This window comes from Protomyctophum bolini (genome assembly GCF_963924005.1).
Source record: "Protomyctophum bolini genome assembly, chromosome: 10".
NCBI classification, from domain to species: domain Eukaryota; kingdom Metazoa; phylum Chordata; class Actinopteri; order Myctophiformes; family Myctophidae; genus Protomyctophum; species Protomyctophum bolini.
In genome coordinates this window covers 14,238,457-14,258,262 of record NC_137871.1, presented here as the reverse complement: position 1 = coordinate 14,258,262, position 19,806 = coordinate 14,238,457, and the positions used below count along the sequence as shown (strand labels likewise).

At 43.9% G+C, this 19,806-nt stretch overlaps 1 protein-coding gene across 2 annotated transcripts in view; it reads left to right on the top strand.

Moving 5' to 3' along the window:
• The first annotated feature begins 2,990 nt into the window (after positions 1 to 2,990).
• Positions 2,991 to 19,806, top strand: part of LOC308322786 (C-terminal-binding protein 1) — a 31,176-nt gene continuing 14,360 nt past the window's right edge. Inside the window, exon 1 of one of the 2 annotated variants that reach the window (XM_080774234.1) lies at positions 2,991 to 3,030. In XM_080774234.1, coding sequence (XP_080630360.1) covers positions 3,024 to 3,030 — 7 coding nt within the window. In that variant the 5' untranslated portion in view covers positions 2,991 to 3,023. Of the gene's footprint in view, positions 3,031 to 7,322; positions 7,638 to 19,806 lie in introns of those variants that run through there. The other variant, XM_080774233.1, reaches the window with a different exon arrangement.

Sequence of the window (19,806 nt, the reverse complement as noted above, 5' to 3'; positions counted from 1 at the left end):
TGAGTGAAACTTCCCATAATATTGTATTTACAAACTGAACTCCCTGGGCAACCAGTGACCTCCAGGAAAGTCTGGATGGCAACCGAGGAAGGTCGGTGACGCTGGAGAGACAGCTGACCTCCAGGAAAGTCTGGCAGGGCAACAGGGGTTAGTAACCTCTGTTGCAGCACTCGCAAGAGGGCACCACGCAAGCTACAGACCGTACAAACGAGCAATACCCCAGAGTCTCCCGAGAGTGACGAGAGACTCGATAGGACAGATTCAACGACAACAACTATGACAGTGACACAGACACAGAGAAGGCTCCCTTGACTCAAATACACCAGAGTAAGGCCAAGTGTGGACAAGGATGGACGCATGCCCACCGCACAGACGAACAGTCTGGTGAGGCGTAGGAGGACACTAGGCAGGAGGCAAACCATAGTCCTAGAGACCTCTCAGTGCCTGCTATCCCCCAATAATACACAAGGCAGAGAGAGCTTCCTGCTGGTTCTGGCAGGAGAAAAAGCCCTGGGCGCGGCGGTCGCTGGGGTGTGGCCAGCACTGGTTTGCTGCACCTGGCCGGCAGGTTTTGAACCATAGCCTCCCGGTGCTGGTTGCGCCTCGGTGATGGCTGCGCCCGGGGTTCCCCTCCGTGGACTTGTCTATAGAGCGGCGCAGTCCCTCCCCCTTTCAGAACAACGAACGGCCCAGGAAATGAAAACGCAATGCATTTCCCTATAGGCAGTTTTTATTTAATAATTTTATTTAAAGACCTTTTAAGCGTCGTACGAAGCCAACTCTTGTCGTGACAAATCATGACAACACACACAATATTTCGGGCCAAACAAAGAATTAGAAAGTAGGAAAAAACGGCAGGTTACAACACTTTCTTTGTTGTTTTTCTTCTTTGTAATTATTTGTTTGGTCCAAAATATTGTGTGTGTTGTCATAATTTGTCACGACAAGAGTTGGCTTCGTACGACGCTTAAAAGGTCTTTAAATAAATTAAATAAAGACTGCCTATGGGGAAATGCATTGCGTTTTCATTTCCTGGGCCGTTCGTTGTTCTGAAAGGGGGAGGGACTGCGCCGCTCTATAGCTGGAAGCCTGGAGGAGAGGAGCAGTGACTTGGCCAATCACTGCTGACCCGCCAACTGGAGAGTGTAGTGGTTGAGGGTTGAAACACTCTAAGAAGGTTGGAGACCACCTGATGACCTCTCTTCCAGGCCAAGGCATCCATTAGAAATGGATTATATTCGCATCTTCAATGTATTTACAAACCAAACTGATAACTTAAAGGCACGCAGTAGTAACTCATTAAAAAACATCTGTATACATTTCTGTCAATACATTGTCTGTAGGGTACAAAGTAAGAGAGATCCTTTTTAGAAGAAAATTACCAAAGCACTAAGATTTGAAAGTAAAATTCCCATTTAGTAATGTGATTGCAGGTCATAACCTACAATGAATAAAAAACAATGGCAAACAAGTTAACAACCAACACTTTGTGTATCAGGTAGGTTCTACATGATTCACATGCTTGCCCCAATACAATCCTATTTTTCTCACAAGTCATAGTTATTACAACTGTGATAACTGAAGCACACCGACATGGCACAACATCAAGAGAAGCACTCCTTGATTGTCTCTCGCGATAGAGGTTTAGAGGTTGTCTTGTATAAATCTGTTGTTGCGAACGCAGTGAGCACTTACTATGAGACCTAGAGTTTAATCCCTGGCCGAGTCATACCAAAGACAATAAAAATGTTCCCCAAACAATGCATCCTGCTTGGTACTCAGCATCAAGGGTTGGATTGGGCTCCTACAACAGACTCGCATCATGTCCAGGTGGTGTACTTGTACATCAAGCTACCTCATGCTACAGAAACAGGAGAACTACTATGGATCATACTGTAGGCGCCGAGAGGGGGTCATTTGGGTCTAAATATTTGGGAATGACTGCTCTATTTATTTATGTATTTATTTTCCCCCGAACGGCACTGGTGGTCTCTCTAGCACCGTTCCAATTTGGTTGCACAATGGTTGTGTATTGGCTGCCGCTGCATGCTTCCCTCTCACCGCAATGACCATTCGTTATCTTTCACATCACCGGTTTACAGTACACGTGTAAAGAAGTAGGTGAAAAGTGTTTGTGTTTTTTAGGAAGAGAAAAGAAAAGGGGGCAGGAAGAGCAAGGAGAAATAGATGATCAAACGTCAAAAAGAAACATATCGAGGCTATAGGCACAAATCAAAGATACATGCATTATATACACACTGTATAATCCAGATGGTGCAGTACAGTTCTGTGCATGAGGTTAGACAAAAGGTGCATAGAAATTAAGACACAAAGATAGCAGCTCTTTGGTAGGTCCACATAACAGCCGGTAGGCCTATGTACATGACAGATTAGACATTAAACTGCAAAAGAGTGTCTGCACATAATCTCATGTACAATGCAAACAGAACATTAACGTATGGTCAAGTCAACCACATAGTCAACAAGGGATGTAACTTCCACATGGTAGAGATCCACAAGGGAAAGTAAAAGTCCAACTTGGACTTGTATACGAGTACAAATATTTGGTTTTAGTTATAGCAATAATAAGGAAGGAATAATTAAGAAAAGCATGTATGTATTTGTGCAGTGTGTGTGTGTGTGTGTGTGTGTGTGTGTGTGTGTGTGTGTGTGTGTGTGTGTGTGTGTGTGTGTGTGTGTGTGTGTGTGTGTGTGTGTGCGCGCGAGCGAGCAGCCTATAGATAACCAGTTCTCCAACCTGACAAACACCCACCACCCCCACCTCTTCTCTTTCAGTTTCATGCCTGCATTTCTTTTCCTGTGTGAGAGAGCGAAAGAACCCTCCCACAGGTCTGCTGAACATATTACCATTGGACACTCTCCAGAGGCAGCCCAGGCTGATTGGCTGGCATGTAAAGTTAGCTCCTATGATTGGTCAATTCTTTACTGCAAGCCCCCCCCCTCCCCCCCTCCCTTAGCCTTGGAACATAGTGGAGCAGTGGACACAAACAGAGAGGAGGGTGATGCAAGGTTCGTGTTGTATTTTTGCCCCGTATTCGGTGGTTCCTGTGTGTGGTGCGTTCCTGTTGTGTGTTTTGTGTCAGTGTAGCATGCGTGTGTGAGTGTGAGCGTAATAGAGCTGCTCTCTGCAGTGCGTGTAGGTGACGAATAGACAATGCTGACAAGTCAAAATCAGGTGTAAATGGGAGTGTGTGTGTGTGTGTGTGTGATAGAGAGACAGAGAGAGAGAGAGAGAGAGAGAGAAAGAAAAAGTGTGTGTATGTTGGTGCGCATGTTTGCCTTTATGTGTGTCAGTCTGTTATTGATGACTTTGCCGTTTAGCCAGGCTTGAGACTGAAATATTATTGAGCCAATGGATCAGCACTGATCAATTATGTGGGTATCCTCAAAATAGCCTATTTTCATGAATGAAATGCCGATTTTTGTGAATGAAAATAGGCTTAGATGCTATGTCATGCATACATAACATTTCCAAGTATTTACATGCAAGGGAAAATGCTGGAGCCGGAACATTAAGCCTGAATTATACTTAAATTACAAAAAAGTCACTCAGAAGAGAATACACTGTCTGCAATACAATGTTACTTTTTAAAAATCTAGCTTTTTCAAGGGAGCTGTTTTTGTGCACCGCATACCTATTCTCTTTGAGTTATTCACAACTCTGTATGGGAGATCTACAGTCTGCTCCTGTTGGCCATTTAGCAACATCACTGGAACAGATGCGTTGATTAATTGCCTTGTTCAAACCCTTAACCTTAAGCCCTACAATCAATTTTAATGTAAAGGGTCGGTGTGATATGAATTATTATTAGGCCATTGTCCCCATGCATTTAATATGATTTTTATCTCTGGGACGCAATCTACACTGTAAAATCATTAACGATTCAAGTTTTTTTTTGCTTCATTCAGACAATGCGGCAGCATAGCTACTAATACTACTACTAATAATAATAATAATAATAATAGTAGTAAAACAGTAAATAAAAAGATCAGAGAAAAAGAGAATAGGATTCGATAGGGAATCTAAGCTAATAGAAACGGCAGGCTTTCTATTCCTGAAAAGTTGGAAGCGATAATAAAAATCTAAATATAGTTAAAAAATATATTTGGACATAGTTACAAAATATGCCTACAATTTACAATTCAGGCATTTAGCAGACACTCTTAATCCAGAGCGTTTTACAGTAAGCAAGAACAAAAACATCGCAATACATCATATACATAAAAAATAGTCATCATGAATCATATAAGCTAAGAACAGTGGAATATCTATATAATGAAACTATGCATATATAATATACTATATAGTCCTATGTCTAAATAAAATGCTATCTAAGTTACAAAAGTTGAGCCTTTGCATATGCCTGTAAGGTCGTCTGGGCTAGAGCAAGTGCTACGGCAAGTGCTATGGGATAAGATGGAGTCTGAACAGGTGGGTTTTCAGACTACGGCGGAACATTGGGAGTGAGTCTGCAGTTCTGATTGCAATGGGAAGTGCATTCCATGCCTAACGATGATGTCACTGGTGGACGGGTTTCTGAACTGCCCACAGCCCTCCTATGAGACGCAGAAAAATTGTGCTATTTTATCATGAACATTAGTGAGGACCAATTATATGAAGATAGGTTGAAAAATGGTGAAGTGGTCCTTTAAGTTATTTTAACAAATGGGGTCCACTCGAGGAACCCACAAGGATACATTTGGGTCCATTTATACACACTCCAGCCCCTAGGTAGCCCCTAGGTAGAACCTCCTCAAGAACTCATGGGGGTCCAGACCCCATACTAGTCCTTTTCTGCCCGGCCCACTCATCTCACCTGCCCTGCTTCCTCTTTTTCCAACTCATTCCCTTGTTTGTTTGTAGTCTTATAATCTCCTGTGTCCTCCTAGTCTCTATTATGTAACTTGGATCTACATGTCTCCACTTCACCTGCTTATCTTGGACATAGTAATAAAGACTTGTCATGTATATTGAATTCTTTATAACTATAGTGAGGGTGTCTGGGTGGTGCAGGGGTAAAGTTCCTGCCCACCACCCTGGAGACTGAGGCTTGATTCCTATTTCCTCCATGGCAATGGGCAATGCATTCTGTCACAGAACCAGACAGTGGCCTTGTGGTTAGGTTAGAGTGTCCGCCCTGAAACTGGTGGGTCGGGGTTCGATCCCTGGCCGGGTCATACCAAAGATTGTAAAATGGGACCCAATGCCTCCCTGCTTGCCACTCAGCATCAAGGGTTGGATTGGGGGGTCAAATCTACTAATGAAATGATTCCCGAGCGCAGCACGGCTGCAGCTCAACGCTCCTTGGCTGTGGCTCACCGTTCCAAGAGATGGGTCAACTGCGGAAAACAATTTTCACTGCGGTAACGTGTGTGACAAATCGTACGACTTTGACTGTTCTAGCGCCTCCTCCAGGTTGGTTGTGGCGTGTGTTCAGCAGGGAGGGAACTGCAGCGGGAGACATATATTTTGCGTGTCTTAAGTACCAGGTCTTAAGTTAAGTAATAAGACCTGGTACTTAAGAGTAAGACACGCAAAATACAACCCATAGTGTGTTCCTCCACTTCATTGTTTATCTGGTATCCTAGTTCTTAAGGCACTCTCTGCATTCTACTTATGTGATGATGTGCCTTTTTTGTTGTAAGTCGCACTGGATAAGAGTGCAAAATTGTAATTGTTTACTGTTCCACTATGTATATGTGACTACATTGCTATTCAGGACTTTTGAGCCTCGGTGTATTATCAGGTTGTCTGTTAAATACAATAAATAGTAGATTAGGTCCCTGGCTGATTGTTGGACCGGTCGCTCTCCAATAAAGAAGCCTCCACGTGGTTCTACCAATCACAATCCAAAAACACTGCCACATTTGCATCTATGTCCCGTGTTCAGTTTAGTTTAGTTATTTGTGTATCCATACAGTATGTGTTCATCTGTAGCTGACAGTGTGTGTGTGTGTGTGTGTGTGTGTGTGTGTGTGTGTGTGTGTGTGTGTGTGTGTGTGTGTGTGTGTGCTGGGGCAGAGAGGGTGAAGTAGGAAGGACAAAGAGGTGAGATGGGGAGACAGACCGGAGAGAATAGGGTTGAGAGAGAGATGGAGGTAACAGCGTGCAAGGGAGGCAGACAGGGAAATGAAAGACGACTGACAAAAGAGGGTTTGACACCCCCCCCCCCCCCCCACACACACACACACACACACAATATAACAATATGCCCAGCCTTTCGTGTTTGTGTAAAAGCAAGACAAAAGTGAGGACACAAATTGTGATTGGCCAGAATGAGATGACGTATGACGACGTATATAAGAGCGCCCCTCACTTCACATGGGTGTGATTTATTTTGTACTTGCCCAGTTTAGGATTATTATGGCAATTATCAGGACACGTCGGAGGCATATTTTTCAGTGCCGGTAGTGGTGGGCCGGGCCGGGCCAAATGTCAGGGCCCAATTTGTGACGCAGTCCAGCCCTGGCGGAGTAGAGCAGGGCTGGGGGGCGTCAGCCCACTCTCTTCTGGCAGAGAGGTTGTGAACATTCCCTGCTTTGTGACCCCAAGTATTTGAAACACTCCCGTGTGCAAAAAAACAAGCGTTTAATTTCTCACGGGGGAGAGAAATACCATGTCTTCTCCTCTCTACATCTCTGTTTACATCCTCTACCGGCGTCTACCCATTACATGTTAAATGTATTCATTTTTTAAATCAATTTTAAAGTTCATAATGTAATTGTCATTCTGGAAACACAGTGTGAATACAGTACAGTTACAGCTCATTACTTTATATAATCTTGTTGATGCTTGTAATTCATTTGATTTGCGATTTAGTCATTTCAAGCATAATTACACTGATATAAGACCAGATGTGTGACTATTTAAGAATTGGACAAGACTTTGTTAACTTGAACTCCATATAAACAGATATTTCCTAGTGCAAGAACTTTACGAACATATTCTTTATTTAAGCCCACATCCGGATAACGGAGCATATCATATCATAATATGTTTTTATTTTGGTTCACTACGAGGCTTCCAATTTCAGCCCGTCATAACTCCTCTGTTCTTTTTCCGCTGTCTTTCAGGAAACAAAAGATTAATTTCGGACAGATTTAGCTCCTCCCTATTACTGCTTTCTATTTTTTTTTATCTTGCAGCCACCCCTCTCTCTCTCTCTCTTTCTCTCCCACACGCACACAGTCATTCTCACTCTTTTTTCTTTTTCAATCTTGCTCCCATAAATGCAGTGACACTAGCATTCTGTGAGTGCATGTGTTACTGACACAGAGAGAGAGGGAAAGTCAGTGAAAGGCGGTAGGTTAGAGAGCAGAGGGAGTGAGTGAGGGAGAGCAAGTAAGCGAGCAGAAGGAGGCGAAGGGAGGGGGAGTAGAGAGAGAGAGAGAGAGAGAGAAAGAGAGAAAAGGGATAGGGGGAGCACATGTGTATGCTTGTCACTATAAGGGGCTGGGAGACGGAGTGAAGGAAGCGAGGTATAGCTAGCCACAGCCGCCATATGCTGAGTGGATTCCTGTCCATGTCTGCTCTGGGAGGACTGTAGGTTTCTGCGCTGTGTGCTGGGAACACGCCATGGGAAGCTCACATCTCCTCAACAAAGGCATGCCTCTAGGTAAACAACCAGCAATTGCCTTTTATGTCGGAGCAGTGCGTGTGTAAGTGAGTGTGCATGTGCGTGTGTGGATGCCCCCTGTGTGTGTGTGTGTGTGTGTGTGTGTGTGTGTGGATGCCCCCGTGTGTGTGTTGTGAGCTCAGTGTCTCTCCTTCCCCTCCCCCTTCTCTCCCTTCCTCCCATACTTTCTTCCCCTCCCTTTCATCTCCTCCTCCTCCTCCTCCTCTCTCTCTCTCTCTCTCTCTCTCTCTCTCTACATTATCTTCTTCATCTGTGCATTAAATATGCCCCCGACCGACACACTGGAAAGGCTAGGCTTTTCTTTTTTCTTAGCTGTGTGTGGCGTGTGTCAGTGTGTGTGTGTGTGTGTGTGTGTGTGTGTGTGTGTGCGTGCATGTGTGTAGGAGCAAATCTCTTCCATTGACGACCGCTTGACTTGAACACCTCTGTTTGTGGAGACAGAAATAGATCTCTTTCTCTCCGTCTCTCCTTCGAGGGCTAGCAAGGACATGACACATATTTCCCTCATTGTGCTTCATGGAGAGACTGCGCTCTCTCTCACACACACACACACACACACACACACACACACACACACAAACACACACACACACACACGTATAGCCTTTGAAAAATACAGTAAACAGGGAAACTGAAATACATTTTCCAGGAGGAATTCAAAGCCACAAAAAGAGAATTAAAGAAAGAGTATTTATTTACGTAATGATGCTCTGCTGATATTAGATATTTCAGTCACTATATGTGAACATGAAATGTTCTCCCGAATAGAGGCCACTAAGACATTGTGTAGAGTGATGTCGTCAACAGGCTCCAGACTTTATCGCTTGGTGACATCAGATTTAGATTACTTTGTGTTCACAAATAACAACTGAACAGTCCACGGTCACAATAATAGCACAAGGATAGTAACTAGAGCCTGACCGAATTGATGTATCAGTCTGGCTGATAAACTGGTCATTATTATTTATTTTTGAGTGTCCTATGTCCAGCTTTTGGCGTGCGTGTGCAGTGCACCAACGTTGTCCTGCACAAACATTAAATTGCCATCGACAATGAATGGAAAAGTAAACACAAATATTGATGACGAAGGTGAGTACTCAAATTGTGATTGGCCGGAATGAGATGATGTATGATGATGTACGATGATAAGAGCGCCCCTCACTTCACACGGGTGTGATAATTTTTTTTACAGTATAGCCAATAATGCAGCCAATGAGTCCAAATTGTTAGCCACTTTAAACTTGACAAACCCTAAAAACCCTTCAAAAAATCTCAAATTATAACAGGTTTTCAAAAACCATGTTTGAATTGGACTTTAAAAAAATCAGACTTTCCCTTCCAAAATGCTATGGAAACATGAATCACTTTAACTGCCAATGCCAGAACACTGATATCATCTTTAGATCTATTTAAGCTCGCCACGGAGGTCACTGTTTCAACCGTCTGGTAATTGTTAGCTTGTGCCTGATGATTGATGCCTGTTGGTGGCTCCTGTTTGGACTGGCAGGGGTTCTTTGATCTGGGAGCGTTGACTCATGTCTGATCGGATTATCAGGGCCCGCCTAGCGTAGTGACACAGATGCATGTCAATCACCCCCTGCAGAGATCTGGGGTTGGGCTAGAGAAAATACCTCACTGGCTTGGAACCTCGTTGCTCTGCCGTTCAAAACCTTTTTGGGGGTAATTTGATTTGTCTTTTTTAAACCTTGAGAATGATTGGCTGATTAAAAGTGTTGTACTGTATTTTATAAATGCATGTAACCCTTGACTGGCTTAAAACATGGTCAAACCGTTACATTGAACAATGAACACAATGTAATGTCGTGGAAGGATTCATCTCTGCAAAATGTATTTTTAATATCTGGGTATTTGGTCTGGTATCTGGTCTGGTATATTTCCAGGTAGAACACCGCCAGTGGTTTATAAATGAATGTAACATGTCATGTACATTCATGTTGTATTTTTGTATGTTTGGGCCCCACAGTGAGATCCCACATTTCTCTTTTGGGCCTCGATGTGGAAAAGTCTGGGAACCCTGGCTCTGCTCTATACTACAGTCAATAATGCTTATTATATCAGCATAATAACAGTAGGACAAACGTAGTCTTATTACACCTGTAGCTTGATGGCATGTGCTGCTGTAGTGAAGGCTACGCATAAGATAATGATAAATCAATGCAGTACATGGACATACAGGGCACTGCAGAACATACAGTACTGTACAATGTGTACATAGATCAGTAGTCAGCTGTTTCACCCCTCAAAACATGAAATGGAACTACTAGGAAAAATGTACCTGTACCCCTGTTCAGTCTGTTGTTTCTAAGGAAACATGAACAGAGGTACAGATTCCATTTTAGAAAAATAGAATAAAACAAATCACACCCGTGTGAAGTGAGGGGCGCTCTTATCATACATCACAAAAGTCATTCCGGCCAATCACTTTTGGAGTCTTCACTATTCTGCCCTCACTTCCACCCATCCATGCACCCATCTTCAACCGCTTATCCGTAGTCGGGTCGCGGGGGCAACAGCTCCACCAGAGAGCTCCAGACTTCCCTCTCCAGAGCAACATTAGCAACTTCCTCCTGGGGGATCCCGAGGCGTTCCAAGGCCAGTGAGTCGATGTGATCCCTCCACCTGTGCCTTGGTCTGCCCCAGGGTCTCTTCCCAGTGGGACGTGATCCTTGGTCTGCCCCAGGGTCTCCTCGCAGTGGGATGTGCCCCTAGGACTTCCCTATAGGGAGACGCTCGAGAGGCATCCTAACCAGATGCCTGAACCACCTAAACTGTCTCCTTTCCAGGCGAAGAAGCAGCGACTCTACTTTGAGTCGCTCTCGCGTGACTGAACTTCTCACCCTATCTTTAAGGCCACCCGTCAAAGTAAACTCATTTCGGCCGATTGTATTCGCAACCTTATTCTTTCGGTCATGATCCACACTTCATGACCATAGGTGAGAGTAGGAACGAAGATTGCTCGGTAGACAGAGAGCTTTGCCTTCTGGCTCAGCTCTCTTTACATCACAACAGTGCGGTACAACGACTGCAATACTGCCCCTGCTGCTCTGATTCTGAGAATCATGGCCCTCACTTTTATCCTCAATATGTACTCAGGGGGGTGATCAGCCAATCACAAGCCAATGTTTGTGTTCACACAAACCTGGAAAGCTGGGCATAGGAGGGGCAGTTGCCCCTAAAAAATACAGTATATAAAATAAACGCTTTAGAAAGGACTTGAATTTCCCACTATACTTTTTTACAGGTGGGTAATTGTATAATACTCTTACACTCTTACTGCTGTCATACGTAATGGGAACAAAAAGCTGCCAAACCTGAAATGGCTTACTGATACAGTACCTGCAGATTAAGAGCTCTACTAAAAGTGTGTGTGTGTGTGTGTGTGTGTGTGTGTGTGTGTGTGTGTGTCGTGCATGCATGTGCATGGGAATGAGTGAGAGAGAGCACAAGAGACAGCACATAACCTGTGCGTGTGCAACACAGTAAAAGTGGTTAACTCTGAGAGTGTAAAAACATGTAAATGGTTAAATTAACACTAGGAATCTGTCCTTGTGGGTGCCTACATGTACATACAGTCCCTATGTATACAGTAGGCCTACGTGTGGGGGTGAACTGCAGATATGGGTATGTGTTGAATGCACAGCTGCAGTTGTGTGTGCACGGATGGATGGGTACATTGAAAGTGTGTGTGTGTGTGTGTGTGTGTGTGTGTGTGTGTGTGTGTGTGTGTGTGTGTGTCATGAAGGAGGGTAGGAGTGGCAGAGGGAGGTGTGTCCGCTTGGGTGGGAAATGATCCCTGAGCAGAGAGGGGAAAAGGGAAGACACTGTAGACGTTGTCAAGACTTATCTGTTACCAAAATAAAAATAAAAAACAAGAACGGTGTCTAACGCGCTTTGTTGCCAGCAGGCTAGAACCGGTGTGTGCCTGAGAGAAAGACTGGGGAAGGTAGGAGATAGGATGATATTGCAGAGAGAGAGATATTGAGTCAGACATGTGTGTAAAAGGGGTAGGCAGACAGAGATAGGCCGTGCCACACCATGCAAAGCCCACGCGATGCGAGTACTGTGTGCCACAGTAGCCAGGCCCATCATAATCAATCACAGTCGCAGTCGTTCTGTGGCTGGCCTGTTGCTGTAGCAGCCTGTCGACTGATCACAGGTGTTGACAGCAGTGTTCTCCTCTCCTCCTCCACTCATCTACTCCCCTCCTCTCCTCTCCCCTCCCCTCCCCTCTCCTCTCCTCTCTGTCATAGTGGATGTGGAATGTGGGTTTGTAGTCTGCTCTGCTGGCTTTCATTCTCGACAGTTTCACTTCCAATCACCCCAAATACACAAAAAATAATAAAGCAGCAGCTCACTACCCAAAGACAGGCAATAGGGGAAGTGTATTTTCAGTAAAATATACACTAGTTACCATATACATTATTTCCGTTTCTACTCTGGCGAACCATGTTGAACCAATTGACAGCAAGCTATCAACAGATTTCATTGTAAATATGTATATGCCTGAAGAAGGTCCGGAGGGACCGAAACGTTGCATTATTAAAAAGATAATATTCATGTACCGAGCAAATACACAGTGTGCGGGTGTATTCTATTCCTTTCATAGAAATATAAGCTACTGTACATGTGCACATGTTTGACTCTGGAGTGTGATGATAGTACACTTGACAGGTCTACTGTAGGTCTAAACCAATTGGCTTCTACCTTCTTTGGCAGGTCACCTGCTACTGAAGTAGCGTGAATTCCTCTTTAGTAACCGCACACACTTAAGACACATGGAAATGATTCATCTTTATTATTGCCTACTTAACATCTGAGACTGTGAAGTGTTCAGATGTTGTTAATGTCATTTTAACATCGCTGGCAGGTTTTCAGGGAACTCTGTATCATATTGGTGGATCCCATCTGGTGTTCTAGACCAGGTGTTCTCAACGTTTTTTGGCTGGGGACCCCCGGAAATGCTTTGGCCATGTTTCACGACCCCTGTCACCCGTTCGTCATGTCAAGTGACTACTCAAGTGACTACTGGCCAATCACAGCGCGTCCTTTCCGGGACTTATCAATTAAATCCAAGGGAGCTTTATTGCCTCTGATTGGCCTAGTGAACGTCCTCGACCGTTACAAAGCTTTGCTTCCGTTATGCTTCACAAGGAATCTCGGGAAAGCGTGCCTCCATATTGCCTCCAAGAGAGACACACGCCCCAGAGCCGAAGGAGGCGTTTACCTTTTATGTCTATGATTCCAACCAGTTCCTTTCCCCTCCATCAGGCTCCAGGATTACTGCATGTTTCTTTTGTGAGGATAATTACCCTACCCTAAGGGACATACAGTAGGGAGAACATGCAAACCCCACACAGAAAGGCCCTTTCACCAACCCCACCTAGGGTACGGGCGCTGATGGAGGAGAGAAGACGCCCACAGCGTCCCCAGTGGGAATTGAACCCGAGACCTTCCAGTGCTACAGACTGTGGCACCCTGAGAAATGCATGGCGTTCTGATGTTGATAGTAAATGGCATACACGTCCTCAGCTGATAACGTCATGTTACTCACACAGATGGGCTGTATCGTGGCCATTGAATGGTCATTGCATTAAGCCTTAATGCAATGACCCTCACCATTCACACACAAATGCTCCTGGCAGAACTCAATCCACATTTATTTTTGCTAGTGTTGAAACATTATCCTCACGGACCATAACAAAAGGGTAACATACACCACAAATAATTGATTGCTTATAGGTTACTCTGCTTTTCAACACAGTTGCAAAGGGTTAGGGTTTGCAAAAAAAATATGTTAATGACGTTTAGAAGATTTAGAACACTTTCCTGAGGGTTTTTATGTGCAATATGTGGTTTTAGATATTTTAGCAGTGTATCTGATGTCATGGACACTGGGCTCCCCCTATCCACAAGGAGGAGCAGTACACCAAAGCATTATGGAAATTGACGATATTCAGACCGTGGCCATCTTGCCAGCAAGGTGCTAACTAGGTGCAACCTCCCATTGGCAGCCCATTCATCCAAACAGAAAGGTCCTATCGGATTGTATTAATCAACATCAAACTCACCCACATTGCAGCTGTGCGAAAAGCTTGAGGTGTTTAATTTTATTTATTGGAGTTTGGAAGCACTCGTTTTTACTTGTTTTGGCTGCCTCCTGCATTATGTGCAAATTCATAACAGGTGGTACCCAGGACTGTTGAGTGATATCCAATGAGCACTCTGACACACATCATGCACAGAATCTATTGACAGGAAGTGGCTCATAAGGTCTACGGTGGATTTTTATGAAAAAAGAAACTACAGATTGAGAGAGGATAATTCAAGCTTTCCATATAGCTGCTATGCTGGTGAGTTTGACGTTGTTTAATACAATTAGATAGGACTTTTCTGTTTGGATGAATGAGCAGTCAATGGGAAGTTGCACCTAGTTAGCACCTTGCTGGCAAGATGGCCACAGTCTGAATATCGTCAATTGTAGTCCAAGGAAGCTCTGATAAGGAAGAGAAGTGGTCACGTGAGTGGGCTGCTCCATGACACTTTCATGGACACTTACATGGGAGCCAAACTCACACCGGAAGTGCAATGAATACATGGCAGTGAATGGAGCCGGCTGGACCAGCTCATCTAATTTAACATTTGTGGAGTTGGTCACCTGACCAAAAGCGGTTAACAGAAACTGGTCGACATGTTCTGTTGCCCCAACACGGGCAGAAACAAGGCCTTTTAACCAGGCTACTTACACACACTACAACTCCCTTACAATTCGCAAACCTGGCAACACTGTTCCGTGTTCTCATAGGCCCTCCAGGCCCGCCCCCACAGCTACTTTTCAGTCTCACAATCGGCCATCTTGCTTTTTACTTCGATGCGCGAGTGGACATTTAATGCAAATACATTAATTATAGCTCCAGCAAGCAAACACAAACACCTCAACTCCATCTCATTGTGAATAAGAATTCCGAGGGGAAAAATATTTTTTGGAACGCCACTTTCACCCAGTATGAAGCTAAATGTGGAAGCCGTGTGTGTCACACCAACACTGGTGACCCAGAGAATCCTGTGCCGATTCTCAGGCATCTGGCCTGAGGCACTGCCTGCGAGTTGGCTCTGCGTGCGCTTTTTCCAACTCTCACTGATTTATCCAGCTCACACGTCAATCACAGTCAGCAGCTCTCAGCCTGCACACACACGCACGTCTGTCTTGCGCACACGCGCACACACACACACATACACACACACACACACACACACACAGAGACACAGAATAGGCATGCAGGCTAAGGCGAGTGGCAATTTAATGCAAATAAATTATTTATAGGTCCAGCAAGCAAATCATGATGGTCTGTAGGTCACAATCACATTCCGATTTGAGGGGTTGTGTTTTGTATGACATTTTGGCCAGTAGTTTTATATCTATCTCAGCTTTTGCCTGATAGCACACATGCTAACAGTGCTGACCACAACGTTAGCAGCATTTGATGACAGCTTGCCATAGCAACGTACAGTGTGCGCAGACCTAACGTGAGCTTCTGGGACAGAAACTTGCGTTTTCATGACAGCAGCAGCTGCTGCACCCTGTGATAGATACTGTGCTAAAGATGCTAAAGCAACACAAAACAACATCCACACGCAAAACAAACCAGGGACCAGGGTTGCCACATATCGTGGATGTGAGAGTGAAACAAGCAACCAGGTCTATAAAAATGTTAATAGGCCAGTTCAAAGTAGGTAAATCAGAAATGGTCCGGAAATTAGTCTTAAAATAATCAATTATAGTGTTGACTGTCACACTTTGTTGTCTAATGTTGGTTCAGAGCAGTGGAACTCAAACATTTCCATGTCAAGGACTACCAATAGATAAACAAGTCCAAAGTAGCTTATAATGATCAGACTTGGCAACACTGTCTCTAGGTTGAACGTTCGACTTTACAAGCTCACACATATGAAATATGTTTTTTTTAATCTTCAAACTGAGACATATTTGATGATAATACTGTTAGCACAGTCATCATACTCCAAGAGCATACAAATGGAACCAAATGGACCCTGATTTTCCCAGAGAGCAAATGGTATCAAATGGGGGTCTGTGGCCTAATGCATTTCAAACTGGGGCTTCTTGCTATTATATTCTCTGCATATCTTATCAACTTGGGGTGAATATTTCACCACAATACTTTACTGAATATTTCACAAGAATATAACACAAGAGTCAAATGTACGGTCAAATGTAATCACAATATAGGCTACAGATGTACATATTTATGACACAGTAAAATGTCGAAAATTAGTGCTATCCCCCCCCCCCACACACACACACACACACGACAGGCAAGGCTGTTGTTTGCATCGTTAGCAGGCAGCAGCTACCTTGCCACTGCTCTCTGTGACTGTAGTTGTTTCACCATGTTTGCGTATTTATGAGAAATAAAAAACACTTTCTGTTATTGCAACGACACTGGGATGAGCCCGGCGAAGCCGGGCGAAATTCTAGTAACAAACATTTATGAACAATTGAGAACTTTGTCATATAATCGGTTCAGGAATATAAATGAAGACATATCAGAGGTTGTTTTCTAATCACTTACTTTTCGATGTGCACAGAGTGCACAGTATATAATTTTATCTGAGGATCTAAACAGCAACAGGTATCGTTTCTGGCTCCCAAGTATCGCAAGATTTGGCTGCCATGCAGGAAACGATGGGAAGTCTTGCAATATTTGGTACATTCAGAAAGGTACTTTGTGCTCTTTAGATACCATAGCTCTATGAAAATTACACAGTGTACACATCGAAAAGCAACACAGCAGACAATAATGTGTTACATGTCTTCTGTTATTTTCCAGAAGTGATTACTTTACAAAAAGGTCTCAGTCATTCAGAAATAATGTTTGTTCATGAGCTGGTCACTGAGCTCTCATTGACTCCAGTGCATTCTGCCAAACTTCCAGGTAGTTTGGCTCCTATGAAAGTGTCCATGAAAGTGTCATGGCGCAGCCCAATCACGTGACCACTTATTTTCCTTCTCAGAGCTTCCTTGTTGTAGTCCAGGAAGGAAGTGAGCCCAGTGCCGATGACATCAGAGACACTGGGCTCACTGCTAAAATCTAATATCTAAAACCACATATTACACACATAAAGACCCCCAGGAAAGTGTTCTAAATCTTCTTAACGTCATTAACATCTTTTGTTTTGTTGCAAAAAGGGTGAAGTGTCCCTTTAAGATTTTGGCATTATTATCTGACTCAGCTATTGTTCCCAATTGCATCCAATAGCAAAAATGTAATATGAATAAGCTAAGCAAGACTGTAGTGTAGGTCAATAAACAGAAAACACAAGGACAGAATTCAACCATTATCTTCACTGCCACCACCTCTTGGACTGTTGCGTGCTACTGTCCCTCTGCATTGTCGCCCATGTATCTTTAACTGCAATGTGAATCAAAGGGTGAGTGTAACACAACCCCCGGGGGGTGGGGGGGGGGGGTGTCAGATATAACCAGGGGGTGGTGATGGCACTGGTATGGTACTTTGGTATTTGTTTTGTTTTTGTTTTTTAGAACTAACCACAGAAATGAACAGAGGGAAGAGGGAGCGGATGTGTATTTACAATATGGCAGTCCGAGAGAGAGAGAAAGCGAGAGAGAGCGAGAGAGCGGTGATGGCCATGTTGTTTTTACATTGTAGCACCAGCTGGAAAGAAACCAGAGTGAATATGAGAGAAAATAAATGAGCAGTGAATATACAGTTGTGACAGTGAGACAATGAATTGCAATAGACTACTTTGCTGCGCGCGTGTGTGTGTGTGTGTGTGTGTGTGTGTGTGTGCGTGAGAGAGATGGAGAAAGTGACTGGATGAGTATTTTAAAATACAAGCAGCACTCGGTAGCGCTGGCCCTCCCAAGGTCAGGCTTGGTTCTGGAATGAGAGCTATTTCCTCTCTCTGTGTGTGGCTTAGAAATGTCTGGAATCCCTGAATCATTCCCAATACTGTTACATATATGACTGCCTGGTAACTTGTAAGGCATAAGTACAGCCAAGCTTGTTATCTGTAGTGAAGGATAATCAAAATTGGGTGACATTTTAGTTTACCATGGCCTTTTTCACACTGTATTAAGCTGTGCATTGCTAGTAAGTGATATAAGGGTCCAATAACACACCTGATGAAATATATATATTGTGGCAAAACCTTGGACAGGAACGGAACTGGTTGTGCAAATACAGTTGTGAGCTTGTATCTATACCTGTAGCTCTGCTATTTTTGGATAATGTTCCCCCCAGAATATGGATGCTGGGGTTCAAGTGGTTAATAATGGGCTACACAGATAAGGCTCAAAGTTGAAGTGTGATTTTGTTTTTGTGTCTGTCTGTCTTGCAGCCCGTGCCGATCTCACATCTGCAGTTTTCTCAGTGACCATTGATTTGTACTGGTGTGCAGATAGAAGTGCCTTGTGGCTGATCATGTTACATTATAGCTAATGTTTTACCAGGCTCTACTGGGCCAGTGAACAGGATTGGAATTTCACCTTAATGGAATAGTATAGACCACGGGACTGGAGTTGCAATAACTTGCTGTCGATATGTTTCTTTCTGTACGTATTGGATCACAAGTTTAAAAAACAATTAGTAATTTCTATTGCTTGTTTGCGGACACTTGAGAGTTGAAAGATACAGAGAATGAGAGCTATCAATTTGTTTTAGTTTTTGTAACTTTAATTTATCCCGCAAATGTCTCTGCCATGCATGCATGTCGTTTGTCATCTCTTGCTTCAGCCTATTGCCTTTTTTGGTCACCGATTTTGGTAAAACCTTGTGTGAAATGGACTAGCTTGTGGGATCTGCTGACAACACTTTAAAAACAAATGTAATTCACATTGTAACCATTCATTCATTAATGCTTCACATACTGACCTGGGAGCTAACCACCAGGTCAACTACATTACACACACTGTACAGTGTTGTCAGTCATTGAGCAGCTCCACCGGAGCATACAGTACAGTATAGCTCGACAGTTCATTCACTTTCCCAGAAGGTCAAACTGCCAGCCTCTTTGTCACAAGGCAAACCTTGAAGCGATCACCCCCACCTGGCGTTTCTGAGAGACTCTAGACTGAGGCCGACAATGACTCAGCAGCAGGGACTACTACTCCACTTCGTCATGTCTGATCGTGCAACTGAAAGCTATAACACAGAATGAAAGGGAAAACACTTACATGTGTTATCTACTTGGAGAGCTTTGCCATGGTTTTGTTTCGGTCTCGAAGAATAATTGGAGTATTCTAGGAGTAATGGCTATTTAATCATGTGGTCAACATATGCTGTCAAAAATGAGAAACGCTTGCAGAAACGGGAACACAAACACACATCTGTCCTTATCTCGCCTTAACCACTTAAACTTAAACCCCAGATTCTTCACTGACCGGCGTCTCCCTAGCAGTCTCCCAAGCCTCTATCCTTGGCACGAGTTCAGTGTGTTTCCAACTGAGAATTAACTGGTTCAGAACCCTAAAAGTTGGTTCGGAACTAGAAGCAAAAAATGGCCACCGGTTCTGTGAAAGCACCAAGATTTCTATAATCTACAATGGAACCAGTTATTTGTGTGGACCTCCTCTGTAGGTGGTGAATGTATAACAGTGTGATGTGAATGTTTCATTGATATGAAGCTGTCATTCTGAATACCTGTCAGCTGTCACCCTGATTCCTGCTGCACTGCCTCAGACACTGAATATTATTATGATTCTATCTCACCTCCTATTTTTCGGCTGGACCGTAACAACGTGAATATAGACACGTGGCAAAGGCTGTCGGGATCGAGAGTCAAACGCCGTCAGGCTTAAGGTGCCCAGACCGTTGAGCTAACCATCTGGGCCAACGTGACTATTTCTGACTGAGTCACTGTGATGAAGTTACACTATTGTTCGGGCTGACAAGACTGCTAGAGTTTCCCCATTTGGCCATGCAGTACTCTTTCAAAATGATTCATCGCAAAAAGCAGCTCTACAGTCTTCAGTTACCAGACGAAGGAGTCTTCTATTTCGTCCTCAGCGTCTTCAGAAGGTGAGCAATAGTGTAACATCATCATTCGCCTCGGCCAAGTGGCTAGAACCGTAATTTCAAATTAAAAGCTC